The sequence below is a fragment of the Carica papaya genome, chromosome 1, assembly GCF_054855325.1.
Source record: "Carica papaya isolate Zhongbai chromosome 1, ASM5485532v1, whole genome shotgun sequence".
Lineage (NCBI taxonomy): Eukaryota > Viridiplantae > Streptophyta > Magnoliopsida > Brassicales > Caricaceae > Carica > Carica papaya.
This window is the reverse complement of record NC_142309.1, coordinates 30,579,359-30,603,288: the sequence shown is the minus strand read 5'-3', so window position 1 is coordinate 30,603,288 and position 23,930 is coordinate 30,579,359. Positions and strand designations below refer to the sequence as shown.

The 23,930-nt window shown below is 36.0% G+C and overlaps 5 protein-coding genes across 6 annotated transcripts; 2 read left to right on the top strand and 3 right to left on the bottom strand.

Annotated features, from left to right (window-relative positions):
• Positions 1 to 289: 289 nt before the first annotated feature.
• LOC110818127 (AT hook motif DNA-binding family protein) lies at positions 290 to 7,155 on the top strand. Of its 2 annotated transcripts, none has more exons than XM_022046886.2 (6): positions 290 to 448; positions 1,096 to 1,649; positions 2,424 to 2,476; positions 4,180 to 4,311; positions 5,529 to 5,690; positions 6,531 to 7,155. In XM_022046886.2, exons 2-6 carry the CDS (start codon positions 1,130 to 1,132, stop codon positions 6,771 to 6,773), a joined length of 1,110 nt encoding a protein of 369 aa, XP_021902578.2. In that variant the 5' UTR covers positions 290 to 448; positions 1,096 to 1,129; the 3' UTR covers positions 6,774 to 7,155. The 2 variants fall into 2 exon arrangements, with proteins under 2 accessions (XP_021902578.2, XP_021902580.2); XM_022046888.2 differs by lacking the exon at positions 290 to 448 and adding an exon at positions 547 to 688.
• Positions 7,156 to 7,823: 668 nt separating this feature from the next.
• On the bottom strand, positions 7,824 to 10,583 carry LOC110818255 (NAD(P)-binding Rossmann-fold superfamily protein). Its single transcript, XM_022047049.2, has 5 exons — positions 10,218 to 10,583; positions 9,388 to 9,730; positions 8,869 to 9,140; positions 8,527 to 8,723; positions 7,824 to 8,446 (listed from the first exon to the last, which is right to left on the bottom strand). The coding sequence occupies exons 1-5, from the start codon at positions 10,552 to 10,554 to the stop codon at positions 8,012 to 8,014; spliced, it is 1,584 nt and encodes a 527-aa protein (XP_021902741.2). The 5' UTR covers positions 10,555 to 10,583; the 3' UTR covers positions 7,824 to 8,011.
• Positions 10,584 to 11,127: 544 nt separating this feature from the next.
• LOC110818252 (heavy metal-associated isoprenylated plant protein 28-like) lies at positions 11,128 to 12,078 on the bottom strand. Its single transcript, XM_022047045.2, has 3 exons — positions 11,793 to 12,078; positions 11,608 to 11,680; positions 11,128 to 11,505 (listed from the first exon to the last, which is right to left on the bottom strand). The coding sequence occupies exons 1-3, from the start codon at positions 11,796 to 11,798 to the stop codon at positions 11,309 to 11,311; spliced, it is 276 nt and encodes a 91-aa protein (XP_021902737.1). The 5' UTR covers positions 11,799 to 12,078; the 3' UTR covers positions 11,128 to 11,308.
• A 1,066-nt stretch (positions 12,079 to 13,144) lies between these two features.
• On the bottom strand, positions 13,145 to 15,508 carry LOC110818214 (putative inorganic phosphate transporter 1-9). The gene is made up of 2 exons (XM_022046995.2): positions 14,584 to 15,508; positions 13,145 to 14,218 (listed from the first exon to the last, which is right to left on the bottom strand). Exons 1-2 carry the CDS (start codon positions 15,288 to 15,290, stop codon positions 13,399 to 13,401), a joined length of 1,527 nt encoding a protein of 508 aa, XP_021902687.2. The 5' UTR covers positions 15,291 to 15,508; the 3' UTR covers positions 13,145 to 13,398.
• Positions 15,509 to 22,172: 6,664 nt separating this feature from the next.
• Positions 22,173 to 23,715, top strand: LOC110826045 (cysteine protease XCP1-like). Its single transcript, XM_022056625.2, has 4 exons — positions 22,173 to 22,723; positions 22,866 to 23,101; positions 23,172 to 23,312; positions 23,389 to 23,715. The coding sequence occupies exons 1-4, from the start codon at positions 22,243 to 22,245 to the stop codon at positions 23,602 to 23,604; spliced, it is 1,074 nt and encodes a 357-aa protein (XP_021912317.1). The 5' UTR covers positions 22,173 to 22,242; the 3' UTR covers positions 23,605 to 23,715.
• The last annotated feature ends 215 nt before the right edge of the window (positions 23,716 to 23,930 follow it).

Below are 23,930 nucleotides of genomic sequence, written 5' to 3'. Positions count from 1 at the left end.
TTTTTTTAAAAAGGATGAAAATAGAATTTGAAATTAAATAATAAAGTTAATTTAAAAATATTGAATTATTATTTGAATTCTGAAAAATAAGACGGTAAGTATAGTAGAAAATTCCAACAGGATTAACACTGCGGGAGGCGTTGGATATTATTAATGCAATTAAATTAGTAATATATCTTTTTTCGTACAAAAGCAAATTAGGCCTGCGTTGCTTTTTACCTGCTTTTTTTTTAATAATAATAATAATAATAATAAAGCCCAAGCCCTTAACTCGTGAAAAAAGATAAATCCTCAAAATTAAATAAATATTCAGATTTCTCTGAATTTTTTCTTTTATGAAAAATAAAAAAAAAAAGCGTTTTAGAGCTTCCCTTCGTTTCCAGTTCCAAACCCTTGATTTCTTCTCTGCTCTCTCCTTCGCCTCTCATTTTTTTTTCTCTATTTATTGGTAAGTTTTATTTTCCTTTATTTTTTTTTCCTTTTTTTGATGTATTTTTATATTTTTCTCTCCACTGTAAATTTACGCAAATTATATTTTTCTCTGTAAACTTTCTTTTATCCTGTTCTATCTACAAAAATTGGTGTTTTTGCCATAATTCATAAACTTTAAGCATCTCTCTCCTCTAATTCGGGAATATCTACAGCTTCTCTTGACGAATTTTATCGGAGCATTATGCAACCAATTAGGGTTTTCTCATTAACTTTTTCTTTTTCTTCCTTTTTTTTTTTTTTTTTTTTTAAAAAAATTTTTACATGTTACTTAAATTCTATCTGGCTTTTCCCCAAATTTTGGGGGAAAATATTGGCTCTTTGGGATTAGGGTTTAATAATTTTTTGATTCAAGCCGAAAGTCTTTTCTCTAAATTGAACATCTTCTCCAAATATCCCTACTTTATCTTCTATTTCTTCTTCACACACTGGTCTAAGTCACTGTGCGACAGTGAAGTGGCTTCCTTTTCAATTAATATTTTTATCCGTCAATACCAGTAATTTTTTTTTTAATTTCTTTAGAGTTTAGAGTTTTAAGATTAATTCTGTAAATTAGGATCTCGCATGATCTAAAAAGGAAATTACAAAAATTTTCTATTTTTACAGACTGTAATTGTATGGAATCTTAGTACACCAGAAGATGGCAGGATCTGAGACAGGAGTGATGACAAGTAGAGAACCCTTTGGCGTGGGTCTTCAAATGAGCCCTGTACCGTCACAGCCGGTGATGCAAAATATGCGTTTAGCCTTCAGTTCTGATGGGACTGCTGTCTACAAGTCTATGAACGCCACTTCCCCTTCCTACCAACCAAATTCCACCGGCGCTACCCCTGTCGGTGTCGTTGGCGTCGTTGAGGGTGGTTCCACCGGCGGACATGCTATGACTCCAGGTCTTAACATGAACATGGGAAGCGAGCCAATGAAGAGGAAGAGAGGGAGGCCAAGAAAGTATGGTCCAGATGGCGCCATGGGGTTGGCTTTGATGCCTGGACAGCAGTCCGTCGCTGGAACCCAGTCTATTGGAGCTGGAGGCTTTTCATCTCCTCCTCTTACTGCATCCGCTTCCCTTCCATCTGGAGCATCAGTTTCTCCAACTTCCTTGAAGAAAGCCAGAGGGAGGCCTCCTGGTTCTACAAAGAAGCAGCAGCTGGAAGCTTTGGGTACTTGGCTATTCTTTCATTCGTTTTTTATCTAGACGAGGATTATATTTTGCGCTCAGTTTATCTTGGTTTTTATTTGATGTGGGTAGTATTTGGTTTTTAATTTTTATAGCGGTGTCTCACGTGGGGGCATGAGGTTTTTGAGATGTTTTGCTCGATGACAAGAGTCTGCTTTTGACTTTATCCTCGTGCTTTGGTTATCTGAAGCTTTTTCACATTCAGATTTTTCGCGGTTAGTGGTTCTTTTGTAGGGTTTTATGTCAGGGAATGTAGTGGTCACTCACTAGTCGCTTTTGCTATTGATTTAATAAAAGACGGAATATGATATGTGTTTATGACTCGGTAAGCTAGAAAATCAGGGGAACATGGTAGTGCTGGAACTTAGGATACGTTTGAGCTGACCTCATATTCTTATATTCAAAATTACATTTCTGTCCTCCCTTGGCTTACAGAATTTCCACTGCAACATGTGCACGCTGCTCTTTTTTTCATTCATATGTTTTGGACTTCTATTGATTTTCTTTCATTCACCTAATGCATATGATCTATCTGAAAGTGTTTGCAAAAAAAAAAAAAATTTGCTTTCTTTTTTCTTGCTGCATCATATCCAAATTACTGCAAAGACATTGTTGCATTCATCTGAAACAAGCTTTTCTTTTTCCTTTCAGAAAAAAGACAGTATCTGTACATTTTATGTTTCTCCGGTTTGTCATGTTGTCTAAAGCGCATGTTCATTACTATTCTATATTTTCTCACGGAGGTTCCTCGGTGCAGGACCAGCGGGGGTTGCGTTTACACCTCATGTCATCACCGTAAAAGCTGGAGAGGTTCCTGTTTCTCTTCCTTCAATCATTTCATATTTACTTTCTTCTCTTTGATAGAAAAACATATCTTTTCTAGATTTGAGATTCAAGTGTATGTTTTAGTTGCAATTGTTGAGTACATTTTATCTTATATCATCTATTTCAATTACTCATTAGATGTTAAGTATATTGAGATGCTTCTTTCAGTTTTTCTTTATCCTAATTAGTATGGTAGCTATTGACTTATGCCTGATTTTCATCTGGTGAATCCTGGAGAGCTACTTTTTTTTTTAACCTTGTCCAATTACTATGCAATTATTCTTAATGAACAATTGATTTCTAAGTTGTAAATGTTGTGTAAAATGCGGTTCTGATGATATTCCTAGGTAAATTTGAGTTGATTGATCACATCTTTTTATGGATCAAAAGCTGCTGGCAAAAAGGAAGAAACACTTGCTTTATCAATTTATTTCTTATTGTCCAATTTGACTGTGACAAGTACTTTTATAAGAGGGTTTATATATTCACGTGAGCTTGATTCGTAAATTAGCCTACGTAATAAATATGCCTATCCTCGTTACTTCTTTATGTAAATTGAGACTGACTAGTTATAAGCTTCAATTTAGTTTATTATATTCAGGAAAAAATATATTAATCTGGTGTGGAAGACATTTCAGGACATGAGGGTAATTATGTGTAGGATATGTGATCCTGTTCTGTTCTATAAAGACTGCTGTTTTTTTTTTTGGTGGGTTAGGGGAGTGAGTTTGTTGCCTGAAGCCCTCTGTTTGGTGACAAAAAGGATTGCAAAGGTTCATGGTGAATGAAAGCTTTAAGATGATTGACTAACCATTAATGGTTCATGGTGAATGAAAGCTTTAAGATGATTAATTAACTATTAATGATCCTTTATATCGTACTAAAGAAAGCCTGTTAACTCTAGTGTTCCTAAAATATTAATCCTTTCCAATTGATATCCTTTTAGTTCATAATATTTTATAGAAACTTATTTCATGTCCTTTATAGTGAGCTTCTCTAACAGGCTAGTCAATCTTCTGGATAAAAGAATGTTTCATCAAAAAATAGTGTTACTGTGAACTACATACAGATTTTGCAGGTATGGTGATTTATTCTTAGCTGTGAGCTTTTAGCCATTGAGATTAACAACATAAAAATGACTAATACTATAGTAGTAGTTCACTAACATTGTCTGAATCTTCTAGTTGTCTGGAATTAGTAAAAATAATTTTTAACTGCACTCCTCATTTCCCCTAATTTACTGTTTGGACCTGGAAAACATATTCGGTGCAGAACATGTCCTCAATGAATTGTATTATCATTACATATCAATTGGACAAGTTAGATTGGCAAACCAAACATCAAATGGAAAGTGATAAATCTAGGCCACAGAAACAAAATTTTGTCATTTTTATCAGAATACAAGTTCCTTCTGATTTGTATTATCTAAGCATCTAGAAACTACTGTGAAAGAAATCAAATTGCTCTTAGAGGAATATCTATAGGCAATTCTTTTTTGAGGAACTGACCCTCTAGTAGTCAATTCAAATAATTGCATGTGGCAAATGCAAAAAATTAATCCAGAATCTGGACTATTATTCTTATAGTTTGTCACAGTCAAGTGGGTGATGCCATTTGGGTTTCAAGCTAATTTGTTAGATTCAGCAAATTGTCCATTTGTTAAGCTGCATTAGTTCTCGCTCTTTCAGGATGTGTCATCCAAAGTAATGTCATTTTCACAACATGGACCGAGGGCTGTTTGCATCTTGACTGCAAATGGAGCCATATCCAATGTGACTCTTCGCCAACCAGCCACATCTGGTGGGACTGTAACTTATGAGGTTTGATACAAAGAATTTTCTGTTGGCATGTTCTTCTATATGAGCTGAAATCATAATTGATGCATCTTGGCATGTTTATGGGTCAACTTTAGAAGAATTTTTAGATACTCTGGCTTTAAGTGTATCTTGGTGAAGTTGTAAAGATACTATTATTGATTGGTGACTTTTTTGAAAATCTTTGGCTACAAATAGAGCTATTTTTACCCTCTGCTCCATTTTTTTGTATTAAATTCTGGTTCAAGAGGCATTTTTTTTTTGGATAAATGAGTTCATCTTATTAGCAATGAATTTGAAAGTAGTGACCCCCAAATTCTAATGTTGTTGCTTCATCAAAATAGGTGTATATAGCAAAAGTAGGATTAACTCCACATTGTATATCCAACAGCATTTTTTTGTTACTATGAAATGTAAAGAGACTATGTATGGAGTCTTTTCTATTCTGCCTATTTTCAAGATTTAAGCAATGTGGTATGGTCTTGTTGAAGCTCCCTGCAGATCTTTGGGTAAAAGTGTCTTGAGAAACAGATACTAGAAAAGAAAGCTGAAAGCCAGTGGCTGTGAAAGTGAACTTATTCTGCCAATATCTAGCTTATGAAAAAACTAGATTAATATTTAATGTTCGTCAAACTTGAAATTTTTTAAGTATAAACAAACCACACTAAACTTGCTATTAAATTTAGTCAAAGTAGAATAAAACTTTACCTATATTCCCAAAGGATTACATAAAAAAGTAGTTCTGTAGTTCATGAATTTATAGTACTACTTGGCACATTATATGCCCTTCGTGCCAAACATGGTTAATTTCAGACTTCCTGTGCTTGTCTGCTTCAATTCTAATTCAAGAGCTGACATTGGGAGTGAAAACTTAGCCCCCAACAGACTTGTAGTAACGGGCTTCTTTTACTGCATGGGTCCTTCGATTTGTAGATACTTCTATAATTATTAGATTACATAGCAGTTACCAATATGGATTCTAACCAACAATAACTGTAAAAGTGTGATATCTTTTTTATTTCTGAACTGCATTTTTTAATTCAAACTTCAGCACTATACTTTTGAACTTTTGTTGGCTTTTTGTTTAAGTAGTAAGGCATTTTTTTTCCTATATTTCAGACATCTACCATGGTCACCTATTGGCTCATATTAACCATACTTTTGTTTTGTTTATGTATACTTGACATTCTCTAATAGTTTTACCTGTGATTCTTTCATCTCAGGGAAGATTTGAGATTTTGTCACTTACTGGTTCATTTCTGCTAACTGAAAATGGCGGTCAGCGGAGCAGAACTGGAGGGTTAAGCGTGATGCTATCTGGTCCAGATGGCCGGGTTTTAGGTGGTTGTGTGGCCGGTCTTCTGACAGCTGCATCCCCTGTTCAGGTTTATTATCTTTTATGTCAATATAGTTTTCATCTTGCTGACCTTGTATGATGGATTGAAACAGTTAATGGGAAGAAAAATGCGGAGTAAAAGTTTTTCAGGACTTAAATGAGTCAGGAAATTGTGATAATAGGAGTTCTATGGCTTACCATGTATTTGTGGGAGCAAAACTTCTATATTACCCTTTTGCAGCCCCAACTTAATGTTATGATTTTATGTGCACTAACTCTATAAGCTTAATTTGCACGTCTGTTTGAATTTTTTTGTCATGGATTTTTTTGTTAGTATAACGTAATATATATATATTATTTTTTTGTTTGATAAGAGTTGAACTTCTAGCCTTCAACTTCTGAAGGTGGAGAGGTATCACTTGACCTTTTGTCATGGATCCCATTCAAAATTATTTAGTGTCCAAAGCTTTCTGAGACAATTTAGAAATGGAATTTTATTTTGGTTGTGACTTGTATATAAATTGAATGAGAAATTAATTTGCAAATGAATTTTGAGGTTTGAATTAAATCATAATACTAAGATATCTTTAGAAATTCAATTGATAACTTCATTCAGAGAAACTAAAACTAGAGAAGAAAGCTTTCTCAAGTCTTCCCTTTTAACTCTTGAGTTAACTGGAATCCAAGATATATCTGATCAATTCCAGATAGAATTAATTGTAAAGAAAATGCTCTTGGTTGTCATAGTATTAAAATAGAAACTTAGATTTGCGAATAAACTTTTACAAATATTTGTTTAACATAAAATTCGTTTGTTCCGATTGTATGGATTTGTAAACTTCAAGGTTCTGCTAAGTAATGCTTAATTATTGAATACTATTCTCTTCAGGTTGTTGTTGGCAGTTTTCTTGCAGATGGTAACAAGGACCTAAAGCAATCTGGAAACCAGATGGATCCTCTATCTGCTCCACCAAAGCTTGTTCCAGTTGGTGGACCAGCAGGCCCCAGCAGCCCACCGTCTCGAGGAACCCTTTGTGAATCGTCAGGTGGGGCTGGCAGCCCACTTAACCAGAGTACAGGAGCCTGCAATAACAATAACCCACAAAGCATGGTGACCATGCCATGGAAGTAAAAGCTGTCATAACCGAAGTAAGTGCTTCACTAATTTGTGTAGTAAAACATGGGCTCTGTTGTTGTCTTACTATTCACTATAGCCTCCTCAAGAGACCCATTTGTAATTTGAAATGTCCCTTGTAATCGTTTAAGAGTAGAATGAGAGACTTGAGAATGCTTTTCTTGCTTGACCTTGTCAATGGCAGAGAAGCACCGGGTAGGTTAGTGATACTCAAAAACTCTGAGGCTGTGTTGGTTTAGGGAATAGAGAAAATAGTATGTTTCTTTAGGTGTTAAAAAGAGTGAGATTGGATTAGTTTTTAACATGTCTCGGCATACTGTAGTTCTTTGTTGTTGTTGTTGTTGCTAATTTCATGGATCGGAATTTGTAGTTGTCTCCATTGATCAGATTCAGATCAGGTTCAGGTCCACATCTTCCAACCCAGATCTTCAGCTCTGTTTTTTCTGCATTATTTCTTTTGATTCTTCATATAGACCACTTGGTATTGTTGAAAAGAAAATTTTCATTAGCGGACAAAACTGTTTGGGATAAGGATTATGAGTAAATTATGCATGTAAAAGTTTTCCATTTTAAAGTTGTGTGAGTATCTCCAGCAATTGGCTTAAATGGTATATTTTAATCTTCGGTGCTATCTTGGCCTGCAAGTGAAGTGGTCATATGATTCCCGCTTATCTGAATTGACGAAGATTTTTCTTTTATGTGAAATTGGAATTTAATAAATTATTTATTTATTTTTTCAGTCTTTTAAAGTTCTTAAAAAGTCTTATAACAATTACGTGTGCATTCTGAAATGGTTCAAGGTTGTTTTATTTTTTGGATTTTAGTTTTTTAATAAATAAAATTTACTTCGATTTTGTATTTTGATATGTAATTAAATTACAATGAATTTATTTTTTTATTTCTCAATTAAAAAATAAAAACATTTAATTTAAATTGAAATATATTTTACTGAGTGTTTCACCTATTCTAAGTGAGCCCCATATGGAACTAAAATAACGCATTCAAAATTAGAAATACTTTTATTTCAGTTCCACGTATACCTTCAAATAACTCAATTCTTTGACCTTTCTAATAATTTCTTATATGTGAATCCACACAAATATTTCACAAAAAAAAAAAGAAAATGTAGGTTGAGTGTGTGTTAAAATCACACTTTCAGCAAACTTGTTTGAATCTAAGAAGCTACTGTTTTACCGTCTTTCATGCATTACAACAACAAATTAAGAGTAGCACATCTAATTTCTTGCTCTCTTTAACAGAAGACGCAACGAAAATATCCCAAGAGCAAGTGTCTGCCAAAACCATCCCTTTGCATTAGCAGGATCTACCTTCTTTGCCAGGTACCACGCATAAATTGCCTCACCAATATGTAATGCAACACCTAGTGCCAACACTATTCTTGCTACCAGCATTGACCGGAAGAAGAACAAAGTGAAGGCTCTGAGATGTGGCACAGGTCCTATGTCTGGCAAGCAAGCAACAAAAAATAGTAAAACCATTCCAATCACAGCAAATAACCACGCATATACAGTAGGTCCATCCAGGCTTTTCCTTTTTCTTTCCTGCCAGTACGAGATGGTTTTAGCAATACCCTCCCTTGGCGTCACCATTGGAACATAACCAAGCTCCTCCTTGGCTTTAAGGAAAGAGAAGTAATGGGTTACCCCAACCTGTAAACGAAACAAATGCCTCAGCGAATATGATGCACTACTTTTACATAATCTGTCCATACTATGTTATAGATGCAAACCTTGTATACTTCAGCAGGAAGGATAAGTGGCTGCGGAAGCCACCATCTATTTAGCCATGGATATACTATCGTATAGACTGCCCAGAAAATTTTCCCCAGAAATAAAGCTTGAGGTACAGATAGGGAAGGCTTTGGCAAGTCATAATCCAAACTTCTGAGCAAAGGTTTGAGAAATTCAAAGCTGTTCACTGGATGGCCTATTAAGAATTTTATTTCTTCAATAATTTGAGGAGTAATTTAATCATCAAGAAACTAAGTCATGCATGGTTCCTGAATGCATTTCTTAAATTTCGTAGTTCACAATTTAGAGAAAGGAAATTAATAAAAGTTTAGAAGGATTACCATCAGACACAAAGTATGGCTGACCAGCAGCTACTGGCTTCCTTTCTTTTCCAGGAATATCATCTAAGAGCCCCACGCTTGCCAATAAGAGTGCAAGTACAAGGTTATCAACATAAATCCAATCTGTTTTAACAGTTGCTTCACCAATCTTGAAAGGCAACAAACCTAACTTTGCCAGAGATATTATTCTTGGAAGATGTCTTTCTTCACCTGGTCCATAGATTGCAGCTGGGCGAATTGCACAGGTATAGAGATGCTTCCTATCATCCTTCCTGTGAATCATAGAAGTAACATGCATCTGAGTTTTAATGGCACCAACTAAATCATAGACAGACATCCCGATCACTAGCTAACATTAGTAATCAGAACTCTTGAGTTGGGTGCACGCAGAGCTGTAAAAAATGGGAAGTTGCAAACTCCAGTAACGGATGTTTTAAAACAGAAGCCTGCCATTACATGACATGACTATACAAGGAAATGAACATGGCATGAGCACTCTCGCAACAAATAATTGCTTACTTAAAGGGACGCCCATTTGTCTTGAGAACCAACTGTTCAGCAATTGATTTACTACGAGCATATGGATCAACATGGTCATCGATTGGGAAATAAGACAAAGCCTCATTGCCATTCTTAATCTCCTTTCCCCCAAACACAACATTATATGTGCTCACATATACAAGCCTTGGGATGCCAAACTCCAGACAAGCATCCAACACATGGCAGGTTCCAGTTATGTTGACCTCATCTACACGGCCAAACTGGAGCATTTCTTTCCCTGACATACCAAAAGAAGCCAGATGAAACACGCAATCCGCACCTCGCAAAGCTTTTTCAACATCTTTTTGGCTCACAAGATCCCCTGTTGTTAGACCGCGAACAACTAGTCAGATCAATACCCAAAGCAGATAACCAGTTGGAACCTAATTTAGTTATTCACCAAAAATCATCTTGCTAGTGCCTTGTGACTTCATCTTAACACTCTGATCATATTCCCAACAGAAATTGAATATAAAAATTTAAAGAGTAGACAGCGAAGTATTCAAGTAGACACAAAGCTTGGTACGGATATTAGCATATTTTCCACATAATAGTCCATTTTCAAGGAAATGATCTATACATCACACTGGCAATTCTTCCATCCTAGATCCTTGTTTTTCACCTTCATGCAACAGAAAAGAAATAGAACTGATGAAATGTTCGTAATTTTTTGGAAAAAGAAAAACTAAAATCTTAAGGAGTGAATGCGGTCAAATCGGAATGAGGATGGCAGTACAAATGGATAAGATTGAGGGATCAAATTCTTGAGCCGAAAGTGAAAAGTCAAAATCAAAAGATTGAAATGGAACCTTGAATACAGTGGACTCCGCGGGTGATGAGATCGTAGGACCAAGGAGACGTTGCACGGCAGTCGAAGGAATGGACCTGTCGAGCACCACGATGGACCAGTTCGAAGCAGAGGGCGGAGCCGACGAAACCAAGGCCACCGGTCACCACAAAGGTTTTACCCTCAAATCCTTCGTTTTCGCTCAAGTGCATTTTCTTTGTTTTGTTTGTTTTTATTATTTTTTTTGGGCTCTCTATTTGCTCCAAGGAAGAGTAATAAAAGCAGCGGTTATGGCGATCGCTACAGCCCAGCGGTGGCTCCGTGAGAGTCGGGTCGAAATCGGGTCGATTTGATACCATGTGGTTCGTATTTGTTTCCCTTTTCTTTTAAGAAGAATTCATTACGTCATATTTTCTTTTGCCGAAGCCAAATGTGATGTTCTTTCGGCATTTAAGATGTATACATTTTACCGTAATTCAATATTTTTATAAATAAATATAACGTTTCATATCGAATTATAGAACTCTTAATTTATTTAATTTCCGATATTATATTTTTATAAAAATAATATTTGAATTCCAAATAGTTCTTTTTCTTGTTTTAAACTCCTGACTCGTGCTAAAATAAATATGAGTGAGTTCAAACATATTATTTTATTAATATATATATATATATCAAATATATAATTTTTATTAAATAATTTCCTTTTTTTTTAAAAAAAAAAAAACAAAGTTAATTAGAGAAAATGCAGTCAACACTACTTTTTGTTATTCAGTTTGTCGTCTCCCAAGTGAGTACTCCAGACTGGAACAACTGGAATTTCTGCTTCTCTTTTTTTTTTTTTTTTTTTTTTTTTCTTGGAAGGAAACCTTTGTTTAAACTTGTAGGTTTGCAGTTATAAAAAATAAAAATAAAAAACTTGAGTGATAATAGAGGCGAAGTAATTCAGCTGCAAAAACTGAACAAATCTTTCAGTAATTTCACTCTATGTGGCTACCTGATATCATCATTTTTGTTCTTGGATCTACTGCATTCTTTTGTAAAAAGAAAGAAAAGAATTGAAAGAAATAAAAAAAAAAAAAAAGGGGAAAAACAGAAAAAATAAGTGAGGAGTTAGAAAAAGTTGAAGTTGCTGAATCTTAAGCTTCCATAGCTGGCGCTTGCATAAGCAGTGAGAAGTTCATTTTGAGCAGACCAGAAATCAGCTTTTAACCCTCCTCTCCTTATGGCTTTTAGAATTTTATTGCGGTGAGCGTACCCTGTTACCACTACCTTTTGACTGTTGGCATCTACTTCTACCTTCTCTATCCCTGCAGTACATATTTCAGTATGTTACCTACCACCTTATACATGTACATACATGTAAATTTCTCACCAAAGAAAAAGAAATTTGAAAGACAAGAGTACTGTACCTTTTAGCTTCGATAGAGATTTCCTGAGTCTTTTCTCATGAATCCCAACCATCTCCACCTTCAACTCAACACTCTGCAAATCAACCACAAACTTCAATGAGTAACGAAAGTTTAAATATACAAAACTGGACTGCTGTTATGTGAGAAAAGGATAATATATATATATATATGTATATATGGGTTACCTCCATGAAGAGGTAATTAATTATATGGACGTGATGATGACTGGAATATGGGAACAGAAGAAACTAGAACCGAGAGATATATGTTGATAATTTTTTTATATCTAGTTGAGGAAGAAATGTCAGGTGTTACATATACATATATGTATATATATATATATACATAGCAGGAGAAACATGCAAAGAGACGGAATAAATTAAATAAACAATCAATCCGATGTCGTTTGCCTTTTGCAATGAAAGAGAATGAAAACCAAGAAACAAGAAAGGTAGTAGCTCAAGCTTCAAGGAAATGATTGGGTTTGACGGGTCCAACTTGGCTTTTGTGGGAACATCTCCAGATGAATCAGGTGAGTAGTTGGGTCTCTTTTTTCTGTAAACTAAATAGAGAAAGGAGGGGATGATCTCCGCCGTCCATTCCACATCACTACCACATGAATCTTTTTGGTTTTGCTGGCTGGATCTACAGTGAAGGAAAAGGGTTAGAGGGGAGTATAAAGAAAAACCAGAATGAACCAGGTAGCACGTTTGGTATTTTTGAGTGAAGTCTTATTAATTAAGTACCTAGCTCGGGTCTTGTGTGAATGTATTCGTGTAACTCTAAATATACATTTAAGTAAGCTGTGTAATAAATTTGAAAACTGGAAAAGCAAGTCAAGTATGAAATGAGAATCAAGGATGGTTGGGATCAGCGTGAATGTTGAGAGAATTGCGTTGGAATCTGAATCTCGCGTATTTTCAGACTTGCTGCAAACTCGAGACTTTAATCCCCACAATCACATTGTCTTTTTTCCTTTTTTTTTTTTTTTTTTTTTCTTCTCTTCTTTGAATTCTTTTTATTGCATTCTCTTCCTCCTCCTTTATGTTAACGTACTGAACAGGAGTTTTCACTGTTTACATCCCATTGAAAAATTCCATCCATTTAGTCTTCTGTCTAAATTTTACAAAATTCAAATTTCCATTGTATATGCTCTTGTTCAATTCAGATTAAAAATATCAACTCATGCTTAGTACTAAAAATATTAGAAAACAAACATGAGAGTTTAAGTATGATGATATGTGGTGCGAATCGAGCAGTAATGAAACGAAAAAAGTTCACAAAATCTGAAAAGCACAATACATTATTTTTACTAGTATGATGGAGAATAATACATTTAGTTTCTTAGTTTCTTATCTTCGATGTGGAAGATTAACATGATGAAATAGTGTAGGTGATGTAAGATTTATTGAAGGAGTAAAAGATTAAACATGTATCTGTCTTGAAAAAGAATAGTTAGTATGATAAGTTGGGAATGGTATTTATGCATTCAAGTCACTAATATGTAGTTGTGTGTGAAGTTAGATGGGAGTAGACATATGAGGCAGATGTTTTTGTATTCATTAGTTAAGTAGTGTTTTGTTCTTACTGAAAAATGAACTAGTACATTTAACTTGCCAATTCGAACAAGTAAAAATTGACCTATGGAAAGAAGGAAGAAAACCAATTTTCCTTGGGTATAACTCAACTCACACTGTGAATATAGTTTATGTATTACCCAAGCTAGAAAAACACAAAGAAAAATCTCGCAAATTTGTACAAAAATGGTGTAAAAATAAGTTGATCTCTTTCTTATTCGTTCTCGTTCTCCTCCAGTGATCTCCCCATTGTCTCTCTCATAAACATATAAGTCACCACCAGTCCAATAATGCATACGGCCCCCAAGCTCACCAACGCAGCTCTCATGCTGCTAGTTTCTGGGAATCCATCGTTGTCCGTATCTTTCGCCGCCTGTATAAATCCAACAGCTCCGATAATCGCACCCACCTTCCCAATCGCACCCGATATCCCATGACAAGTCGATCTAAACCTCGCAGGGAATAGCTCTGCCGGAACTATAAACGTCGTCGTATTAGGTCCAAAATTTGCGAAGAAGAAAGTCAGCCCATAGAGGACCATAAACCCAGCGTCTACGCCTCTTCCCCAGTGCTTGTAAGGTATGCCGATAGCTAAGTAAACGATGGCCATGAAAAAGAATCCCATCATTTGTATTCGAACTCTTCCAATTTTATCGATGAAATAGACGGTCACCCAATAGCCGGGAATTGTCGAACAGACGGCCACGATTGCCTGGAGTCTAGCCACAGCGAAAGCTTCGCTGAAGACGCTGACGGTTGGATCGTTGTCGGTATTTGGTACGTACCTGTTGTAAATTTGTGATTGGAAGAGGTTGCTGCTGTAGAAAACGACGTCGACTAGAAACCAGGTGGTGGCGCAAGAGAAGAGGTCGCGGCCATGTCGGCGGAAGAATTGTGGGGAGAAGAGGGGATAAGAAAGTGATTCTGGTGTCGTGATTGGTGAATCTTCTGCAATTTGACTCATGGAAACTTCTAACACTCTCTCCATGTCCTTTGCTGCCTGGGCGACGTTACGCTCCACGAGAGCTGTGAATCTGATCAACACCCACAAACCACCTTTAAATCCAAAATTCTTGCAACGCAAAGAATATATCCGCTTATATAAATGTAAAATTAATTGATATTTTTAATTAAAAATTTTAGAATTTTTTTAACGGGGCATATAGATATATGTTATATTTTTGTCATCATAATCAAGATGATATATGTTATATTTAATTATATGTGACATATAATGCAGAATTTTTTAATTATATTTACAGTCTCTTAATGTTTTGTTTGATATGCATTAACCATTAAACCATCTTAAATAAAATAATAACAGGAATTAAAACTCGGGTATCATTTTTCTTTTATCAAAAACAAAAGTCTTACTCCTGCAAAACTACAAATCGCCTACCTGGCAGTTTCAGGCATCATCATTCGCCAATAATACGTCAACGCAGCCGGAATTGCACCTAGCATAAGTATTAACCTCCATGCCACGTCCGCCTCATCGGGCGTCCCATCTCCTGAAGCCGCCTCGAATATCTTGCAGATCACCATCGTGACAGCGGAGCTCGCCAAAATCCCAAGCCCCTGCATGGAGAAGACCGCGGCGATGAAGGCGCCACGTGTCCTCTTGTTGGCAAACTCCGACATGATAGTTGCGGACAATGGGTAGTCGCCGCCGATACCGACGCCCAAGAGAAACCTGTAGAAGATGAGGCTGCCCACCACGCAGTCTCTGGTCCTGCAGATGGAGAAGCCGCAACCGAAGGAGCTGACCACCATAAGCATCAGTGCTAGACCGTAGACGTGTCGCCTCCCCTTGCGATCACCCAGTGAGCCGAAGATGAGCTGACCGATGACAGTGCCAACAAGCGCTATGGCGACAATGATAGAAACGATATGGAGGGGAATGTCGTATTGCTTCTTGATGACGACGCCGTTTTGGTCAACGACGAGGGTTTGGTAGTAGATTTGGCCGATGATTCGCATGATGGGTGGGATGCAGAAGAGATCGTAGGCGTCAGTGAAGAGGCCCATGCCGGCGACGATGATGGCTTTGAAGTGGTAGTATTGGGTCCTGGCTGCGTCCAGCGCCGACAGCACTTTCAGCGCCATTTCTCAATTAGTAACCCAATACTTTGATATTCACAACCTTGTTAGAGATACAATTATATGAATACTTGAGTCTGTTACTATGTTTCTCGGTATATAAATGTGTTGGTTGGTGGTAATTAGAGGGGAGGAGGTAGCAGGTAATTTCGTTGGTAATGAAGTTGATGAGATTAAAGAAGACAAGAAGGGTTGACTAGGTGAGTTAATGATTCCATGAATATGCGAATCAGCTGGAATTTTTAATAGAGTTTAGTTTTTATTAATTGGTATGGAATATACATTGATGCATATATGTCTGTTTCAAATGTGTTGTGTATTAAATTTGCCCAGCTGCTTGATATGGTTTCCGCCGGCATGAATATATGCGATGCTTGTAAAATTTGCAGAATAAAGGATAACTGGTGTTTGATTATGTCAAAGAAGGAAATTTGCAACATTCAACTGCAGTGGATATGTCTATCATATATATATATATATATATATATACACACATACATACGAAGGTATGTTAATATGCTGCATATATAATCTTATTTTACAATGGAAACTCCATCTCATTCGAAGCTCCACTACCATTTAAACAACAGCCTCTTTCTCATAATTATCATTCAATTTAGTTTGTCCTTTAAAAAAACCAGATCGGGTGAATATGTGACTAAACTTTAGTCTTAAACTTTATAATACAAATTTCAGAATGTTCTGAAAAATTTATAATAATTGGGTCCGCCCGGAAATTAATTTAAAAAATTAAATAATATATAAAAATATAATTTTAAAATTAATAAATTTTTATTTAATGTAAAATTAGGAAAAAAAATATGTTGAGAATGAAATTGAAAATAATTTTTTTAAAAAAATGGTGAAAATTTGGGTTCGGATGATATTATTGAAAGAAAAATATGAAACTGAATGTCAAAACGCAATTAAGAAAAATTGCACTGTGTAGAACTGCCCACTCAGCAGTCTCGACGAATCAGAGCGCGCCGCGTGACAAGGCACATTGACTCGATGTCACGCGGGAGGCCACGCTAGCAATCCGCGTGTCTGCGATCGGACGGTTCGAATGCGTTCCGGCGAGCGTGGACGGTCTGGATTCGTTCTCTCCTCATGTAACACCCAAGTGTTTTTTTTCTTATTTTATCTTCTTATTTTTTTATTTTTATTTATTTGAATTTTTTTAGATTTTTATTTAATTTAATTTAATAAAAATAATAATAATGATAAAATTAGGTAAAAATATTATTTGGATTTAATTGAAATTGATTTTGGGAAAAAGGGGTGAAAATTTGAATTATGAGGGTGTTTTTGAAAAGAAAATCGGAGACAAGGGGTCAAAACGCAATTTAGAAAAGTTGTGTCACGTCAGCACCCCGGTTAGCAGCCCTGACCAACCAGGACATGCCGTGTGGCAAGGAAACACTGACCAGGGGACGAGCCACGTGGGAGATCCGCGTGCATGCGATCGGACGGTCCAGATCCGTTTCCGCGTGCACGGACGACTCAGATCAAACGTACGAACGGACGACCCAGATTCACCCGTACGGACGACCCAGATTCAATCAGGCACAGATGGCCCAGATTGCATCGCGATGGAATGTCCAGATTTAATCCCAATTAAATCGCGATCGGACGGTCCAGATTTAATCTTGATGGACAGTTGAGATTAAAAGGCAAAGGGTATAAATAACCCCACCTACACCTGACCACAAAACCCTAGCCGCCAGTGCTTCGCTGGAGAAGAAGAACCAGACGTCGGAGGAGCCGGCCGCCGCCACTCGCCACCACACCGGGGAAGTTTTCGACCGTCGATCGAGATAAATTTTCTCTTCCTCGCTCGTTTTTCGATGCTGAGTTCGCCTATGGCCAAACCGGAGCCAAACCACTGGCCAAACGGCCGAAAAACTCAGCCGAAGTCCAGCGCCGCCGCTGCGACCCTCCTCTGTTTTTTACCTCCGATGAGACCCTTCCCGGCCTCCGTTTGATGCAAATTTTATACCACTGTGATCACCGTTCTTTTCTCTACAGGTTGATCAGAGCCAAAAATCAAAACGCGACTCACGCCGAAGGAGCTGCCGCACCCGAGAGCACCGCCACCGGTAAGTTTCAGTTTTTCGTGATTTTTTGGCCCACCGAGGGTCCTAGGGTTGTTTTATCGCAGGGATCGATGCAAGTTAGCTGAATTTGGCCAAAAACGGCCAACCCGAGGTAGATCGCCACCGCAGACGGCGGCACCGTCGCCGGAGCACGGCGGAGCTGCTGTGCCGAAATTTCAATATTGGCCGAAAGGGGCCCTAGGTCTGATTTGAAATTTTTTGGGACACGTGCAGGTACCGGTAGTGTGTTTCAGTTTTTCTGGAAAAAATTCAGAGAAATTAGGGACAGCCTGTAGGCGTACTGTAGAGTCGAATTCAAACCCCGAAACAAGTAAGGACCTCTCACCCTATTTCCTATCACGGTATTAAAGCTAAATAAATAATTAAACTGCACTGTGTGACTTTATAGATGTATAATTGATTTAGGTTGCTAATGGGGCCCGAGTCTGATACAGTGTTGGTATGTTATTGTTTGGTCTAATTTCTAATATTAAATGCAGCATGATGTTTGATGTAATTATGTTATGGTCTCGTACGCATGAACTATGGTTTCTTTTATTATGGTTTGTATTATGGTAAACCTGGTACTGTATTGTCTTATTTGGTGTCAATTACTGGTTTACATGTTGTATATGATTGGATGATTGAGATTAAGGAAAAATACAAAAAGGTTATGTGAATTGATAAGTGGAAAATGTGGACAGCCTATCTAGATATCCTCGGAGATGGTGGACAGACCGGGTCCGTAGGGAACCCTACCGGGAACGTGGTCTCTCATACCGGACGGGTATGGAGACCTTATGTGTTTTGGCGCCCATACCGGACGTGGTATGGGGATGGCCCGTTTCACCTTCATACCGGATGAGATATTGAGGTTCATGGCTTTGGCGCCCATACCGGACGGGGTATGGGGACGGCCTTGGAATCAAGTTGTAAATGTTAATGGTTCACGTGTAGCGGGGACCCCCTATGGATCCCCAAGGATACTAGTAGGCTGGTAAAAGAGGAAATATATTTTATGATGATTGAAATGTAAAGATATGATATGTGTTATGTTATAAAGTGTGTATGATTTCATGATATTATAAGGTTATTGTTTTCATATGTTGTTTTCATGGATCTCACCGAGGTAAGTGGACAGTAAATATTTTTATATTAATAAACGAGTTCGTTATAAATTATGCTTTATTGGTCATTTTTGTTTTCTACCCACATTTACTTCCGTGGCGGTGAGATAGTATGATGTCTTTACTGGGCTGGTATAGCTTATCCCTTATTTAACCATTTCAGATCAGGAAGACGTTGTTCCCGAGCCCGTTCCGCAGGAAGACAGCGAAGGGGACACCTAAAGACTTCATAGTTATATTTATAGTTTTTATTTCGAGTATCTCTTTTAATTAGTTTGTTCCTTCATGTTTTGAGTACGTTTTGGTTATTGTGTAAGGGATGTTAATCAAAATCTTTATTACGCTTCCGCATTTGAGATTTTTAATACATATATTTCATTTAAATTTCTGAGGCCGTTACACCTCAGGTGCAATCGGACGGTCGCAATTAAGCGCGATGAACGTTCCAGATTCATCTCCTCTTTAAACGTGATCGGACGATCGAGATTAAACGCGATGAACGATCCAGATTTAAACAAAACAAGTATAAATATCTCGCATAACACCGAAGCCAAACCCTAGCCACCAGTCTCTCGCTAGAGAAGAAGAACGAGTCGCCAGAGAAGGGAGCCGACCGCTGCTCGTCGTGATGGAAAAGCCACTTTCGACCACCCAAAAAGGTAAAAATTCTCTTATCCGCTCGAAATTTGATTTCGAGTACCCTCATGGCCAAATCAGAGCAAAAAGAACCGTGGATGAGGCAAAATTCGCGGGCAAAACCCGACGGCACCGCCACAGGCAAAACCCAAAATTGCCTCCGATGAGCCCATTTTCGTTTTTCGTTTCGTGCAATTTTCTATCATTGTATTCACCGTTCTATTTTTTTATAGGTTGATCGAAAAAAATGCTCAATCGCGAAGGTGAGCCGGTGGAGCCACCGCACTGGAAATTTTCGTTGCTAGTAAGTTTTTATTTTTTGATTTTGTTTTTGCCAACCGAGACACATTAACATATTTTCTCACATTGATGAGTATAAAACCTGCCAAAATTGGCCAAAACTGACCGAAAATAGCAAGGCCGAGGCAACCGCCACCCTGCTGTCGTGCAAGAATTCTAAAATTGATCGAAAAATATTTTTAACACCAATTTTAGATTTTTTAGGGTATTTTTAAGTATGTGAAGTGTGTTTTAATTTCCGCAGGAAAAATAAAAAAAATTCGGGAACCGTTAGTAAGTGCAGTAGGAAATTCGGTGTTTCAGATACTGATTCGGGTAAAAATCTCTCACCTTATTCTCTGTTATAGAATTGAAGCTTAATAATCGGTAATGTGATATTTTGTATAATTTAAAAAATGTTAAGAAAAATTACAAGTTATCAATGGAGCCGAAAACTGGTTAGTCATTTATTTGTTGTTCTATTTAACTGATTGTTGAATTTACAGCTTTAAATACATGATGATATGCTGGAATGATTAATTGATTCAATTGTGCTTTCTTAATATATATATTACTTGTCTTACATGATTTACGTTTAATTTGTAAAATTGGTAATTAATATGAAAATGAAAAATTGATTGGTCTTGTGAATTAATGAATGGTAACCTCACTGGATATCCTGAGAGATGATGAACGGATCGGGTACATAGGGAACCCTACCGTGAACATTGTCTCATACCGAATGGGGTATCGAGAATTGGTATTTTTGGCACTCATACCGGACAAGGTATGGAGACAACCCGATTCATCCTCATACTGGACAGAGTATCAATGAATGATATTTTTGACGCTCGTACTGGACGAGATATGAGGACGGCTCGATTCACTCTCATACCAAATAAGGTATTGAGGGATGATATTTTTGGCGCTCATAGCGGACGGGGTATGGAGACGGGCGGTTCATTAACAATGTTGGATATGAGTTCACGCGTAGTGAGACATCTCTATGGGCATTCAACGATACTAATAGGCAAATAAAAAGGAAAATTTATTACTATTGCTCACTTGAAAATGAGATTAAAATATTATTTGAATCATTGTATCTCTATAGGTCGATTTTGGAAATATCGCAACAGTAAATATATGTAATAAATGATTTTTCCTTATGATAAATGAATTTACTTAAATCAAGAGCTCCATTGGTTATTTTTATGATTTTTATCAACCTTCAGTTTCTGTATTCGTGAGTAGTGTGATATTTTTACTAGGTTAGTATAGTCCATCATTTCATTAATTATTTTGGATCAAGAGAACCAAGACCTAGATCTCGATCAACAAGAGGGTTGTGAATAGTTCACTACCCAGACTCCCTTTAAAAGATAGTGAAGCTCATCCCAGAATGCGCAACATATTACCTTTTATTTATTTCTTTACTTTTGTTTGTTATTTTAGAATGGTCATTTTCATAACTTTATTGGGCATTCTAAATTATTGTGTAAAGAATGTAAATTTTAACTCTATTGTTTCGTTTCCGCATTTAATTTATGACTTTATTTCCTTTTAAGTTCTGGGTGGTTACTAATTTATTTATTTTTTCTTATTTACTCTTTACAAGAGAGAGTTTTCTTTTTTTTAAAAAAAATAAAAAATATCAAATTGATTATTAAAATTATTATGATTATTTCAATTAATAAAATTTAGTCCGTATAGAATATTGTTTTTCATTAAAATTATAATATATAATTGATTATAATAAAAATAAACTTAATCAGCATAATATTTCCAACAAATTAATAAATTAAATTTTAAATTTATTGAATTACTCATTATAATGCAGTCACTACTATTTTTATATTGCATTAACAAAATAATAAATTTATATTTTAAATATATTCAAACATGTCAATTTCAAGTAGTAAGATTACAATTTAAATCACTATTTATATTAGACCAATTAAACATTCATGCCAACAATTATGTTAAAAAAAATTGTGTCACATGGTACATGGCAAAATAATATCCATGTTGACACATTTGAATATTACATGACAAATATAAATTATTTTAACATCTAAAAAACTATAAAATAAAATTTTTGTATTACAAACATAAAAAGTTTATAAATAAAATATTTTTAGTTAATTAAAGGAACAAAATTGTAAATTAGTTCTTCAAAATAGACACTTACTTGAACTTTATAGGTTCTTTAAGATACTAATATAAAAAATTTGTTGCCACGTGCCTTTAGTACTAGTTGTTGAAGTGCTTGTATGACATTTAATTAGATACACTTTTAGACATTAAATGCTTAATTGCTTAAAATAAAATAAAATATGAGACTAAATTATTGTAGATTTGATTACAAAAATTTATTAAAATTATAAATTCTATAAAAAAAATATATATATATATATATATTAGTCAATAAATAACGTATAAAATTATAGATTCAGTAAAAACCTAATGAAATATTGAATACAAAATACATTAAAATTATACAAGAAAAGATAAATAATATATTGTGACAGAATCATGCACGCATGCTTAAATCTAAAGCATGACCTAATAATCCAACCTTAAAGACACAGTTTTCAGAAATCATCCAACACCTTTACTTGAAAGCAACTCATGTATGCAACAGAAACTAAAAAACAAAGAAAAAGTTGACTGAAACCCAAACCACACACACACACACATATATGTATATATTATATATGTTCAGTACAAAAACATAACCTATATAAACCACCCCCTCCTTCCATTTCCTTTCATCCAGCATTCCTTCATCACCTATTTTCGCTTGAAACCTAAAACGCCCCAATGGCAATGGCTTTTTTCTCAGGCTCAGCTTCAAAGTTAATATTCATGGCAGCATTAGCCACATCTCTGTTTGCTCATATGGGTCTCGCTGATGATTTTTCAATCGTAGGCTACTCTCCAGATGACTTAACCTCTATGGATGGGCTCATCGAACTCTTTGAGTCATGGATATCAAAGCACGGCAAGATTTATGAAAGTATAGAGGAGAAGCTGCATAGATTTGAGATTTTTAAGGATAATCTGAAACATATTGATGAGACTAATAAGAAGATTAGTAGCTACTGGCTTGCATTAAATGAGTTTGCAGATTTGAGTCATGATGAGTTCAAAGACAGGTATCTCGGCTTCAAGACGGATGTTTCTACAAGAAAAGAGTCTCGTGATGAAGAATTCATTTATAAGGGTGTTTTAGATTTGCCCAAATCAGTCGACTGGAGAAAGAAAGGAGCTGTCACCCCTGTTAAGAACCAGGGTTCATGCGGTAATCACCTTCTAATTTTTTAAAATAATTTTTATTGAATTATATGTAGTACCTGTCCCTTATTCTACAATACAAGTATATATTGCTATATGTTTTAAGTAATAGTTGAAGGTTAATTATGGATTAAACGGTGTTAATACAGGTAGTTGTTGGGCGTTCTCTACTGTAGCAGCTGTGGAGGGAATACACCAAATTGTAACTGGGAATTTAACGTCATTGTCTGAGCAAGAACTAATTGACTGTGATACAACATATAACAACGGCTGCCATGGAGGGCTAATGGATTATGCATTTTCTTATATCATTGCCAATGGGGGGATTCACAAGGAAAATGACTATCCATACATCATGGAGGAAGGCATTTGCCAAACAAACAAGGTACACTAAATACTTGTAATAAAATTTTTTTAGAATGTTCATAAAATTCCAATAAAAGGAAATATTGCAGGAAGAATTGGAAGTGGTAACCATTAGTGGGTACCATGATGTTCCGGCTAATAATGAAGAGGCTATGTTGAAGGCACTTGCAAAACAGCCAGTGAGCGTGGCCATTGAAGCTTCGGGGAGGAACTTCCAATTCTACAGCGGGGTAATTAATTAAACTAATTAATCAATTACTGGTATTAATTTGCACTGCAACTAATAACTTAAAACTTAATTTATAGGGAGTTTTTGATGGACGGTGTGGAAGTGATCTTGATCACGGAGTGACGGCGGTTGGATACGGGACAAGCAAAGGGGTGGATTACATAATAGTGAAGAATTCATGGGGACCAAAATGGGGAGAGAATGGATACATAAGGATGAAAAGAAACATTGGGAAGCCCGAGGGAGTCTGTGGAATCAATAAAATGGTTTCTTTCCCTACCAAAAACAACTGAGTTTTACTACCATTAAGTAAATCTTTTTTTTTTTTTTTTACCGTCCATTGATTGAATAAGTTTAACTTTCTTTTTTACCCCTCAGAAAGCGTATTATTAATTAATGTGCAACGCATCTACCATCTCTCTTTGCATTTATATCTACCAAACTTTGGCTTTGTCAAGAAGTAAAGCAAAAGACTGATTTACAAATGCAGATATAGAAATAATCAAACACATGCTAATATAAATAACAAGCTGTGTGTTATTATTATTATTTTCTCTTCTTTCTGATGAATATCATAATCGACAAAACAAAATAAAAATAAAAAAATTGATGCTGAAAT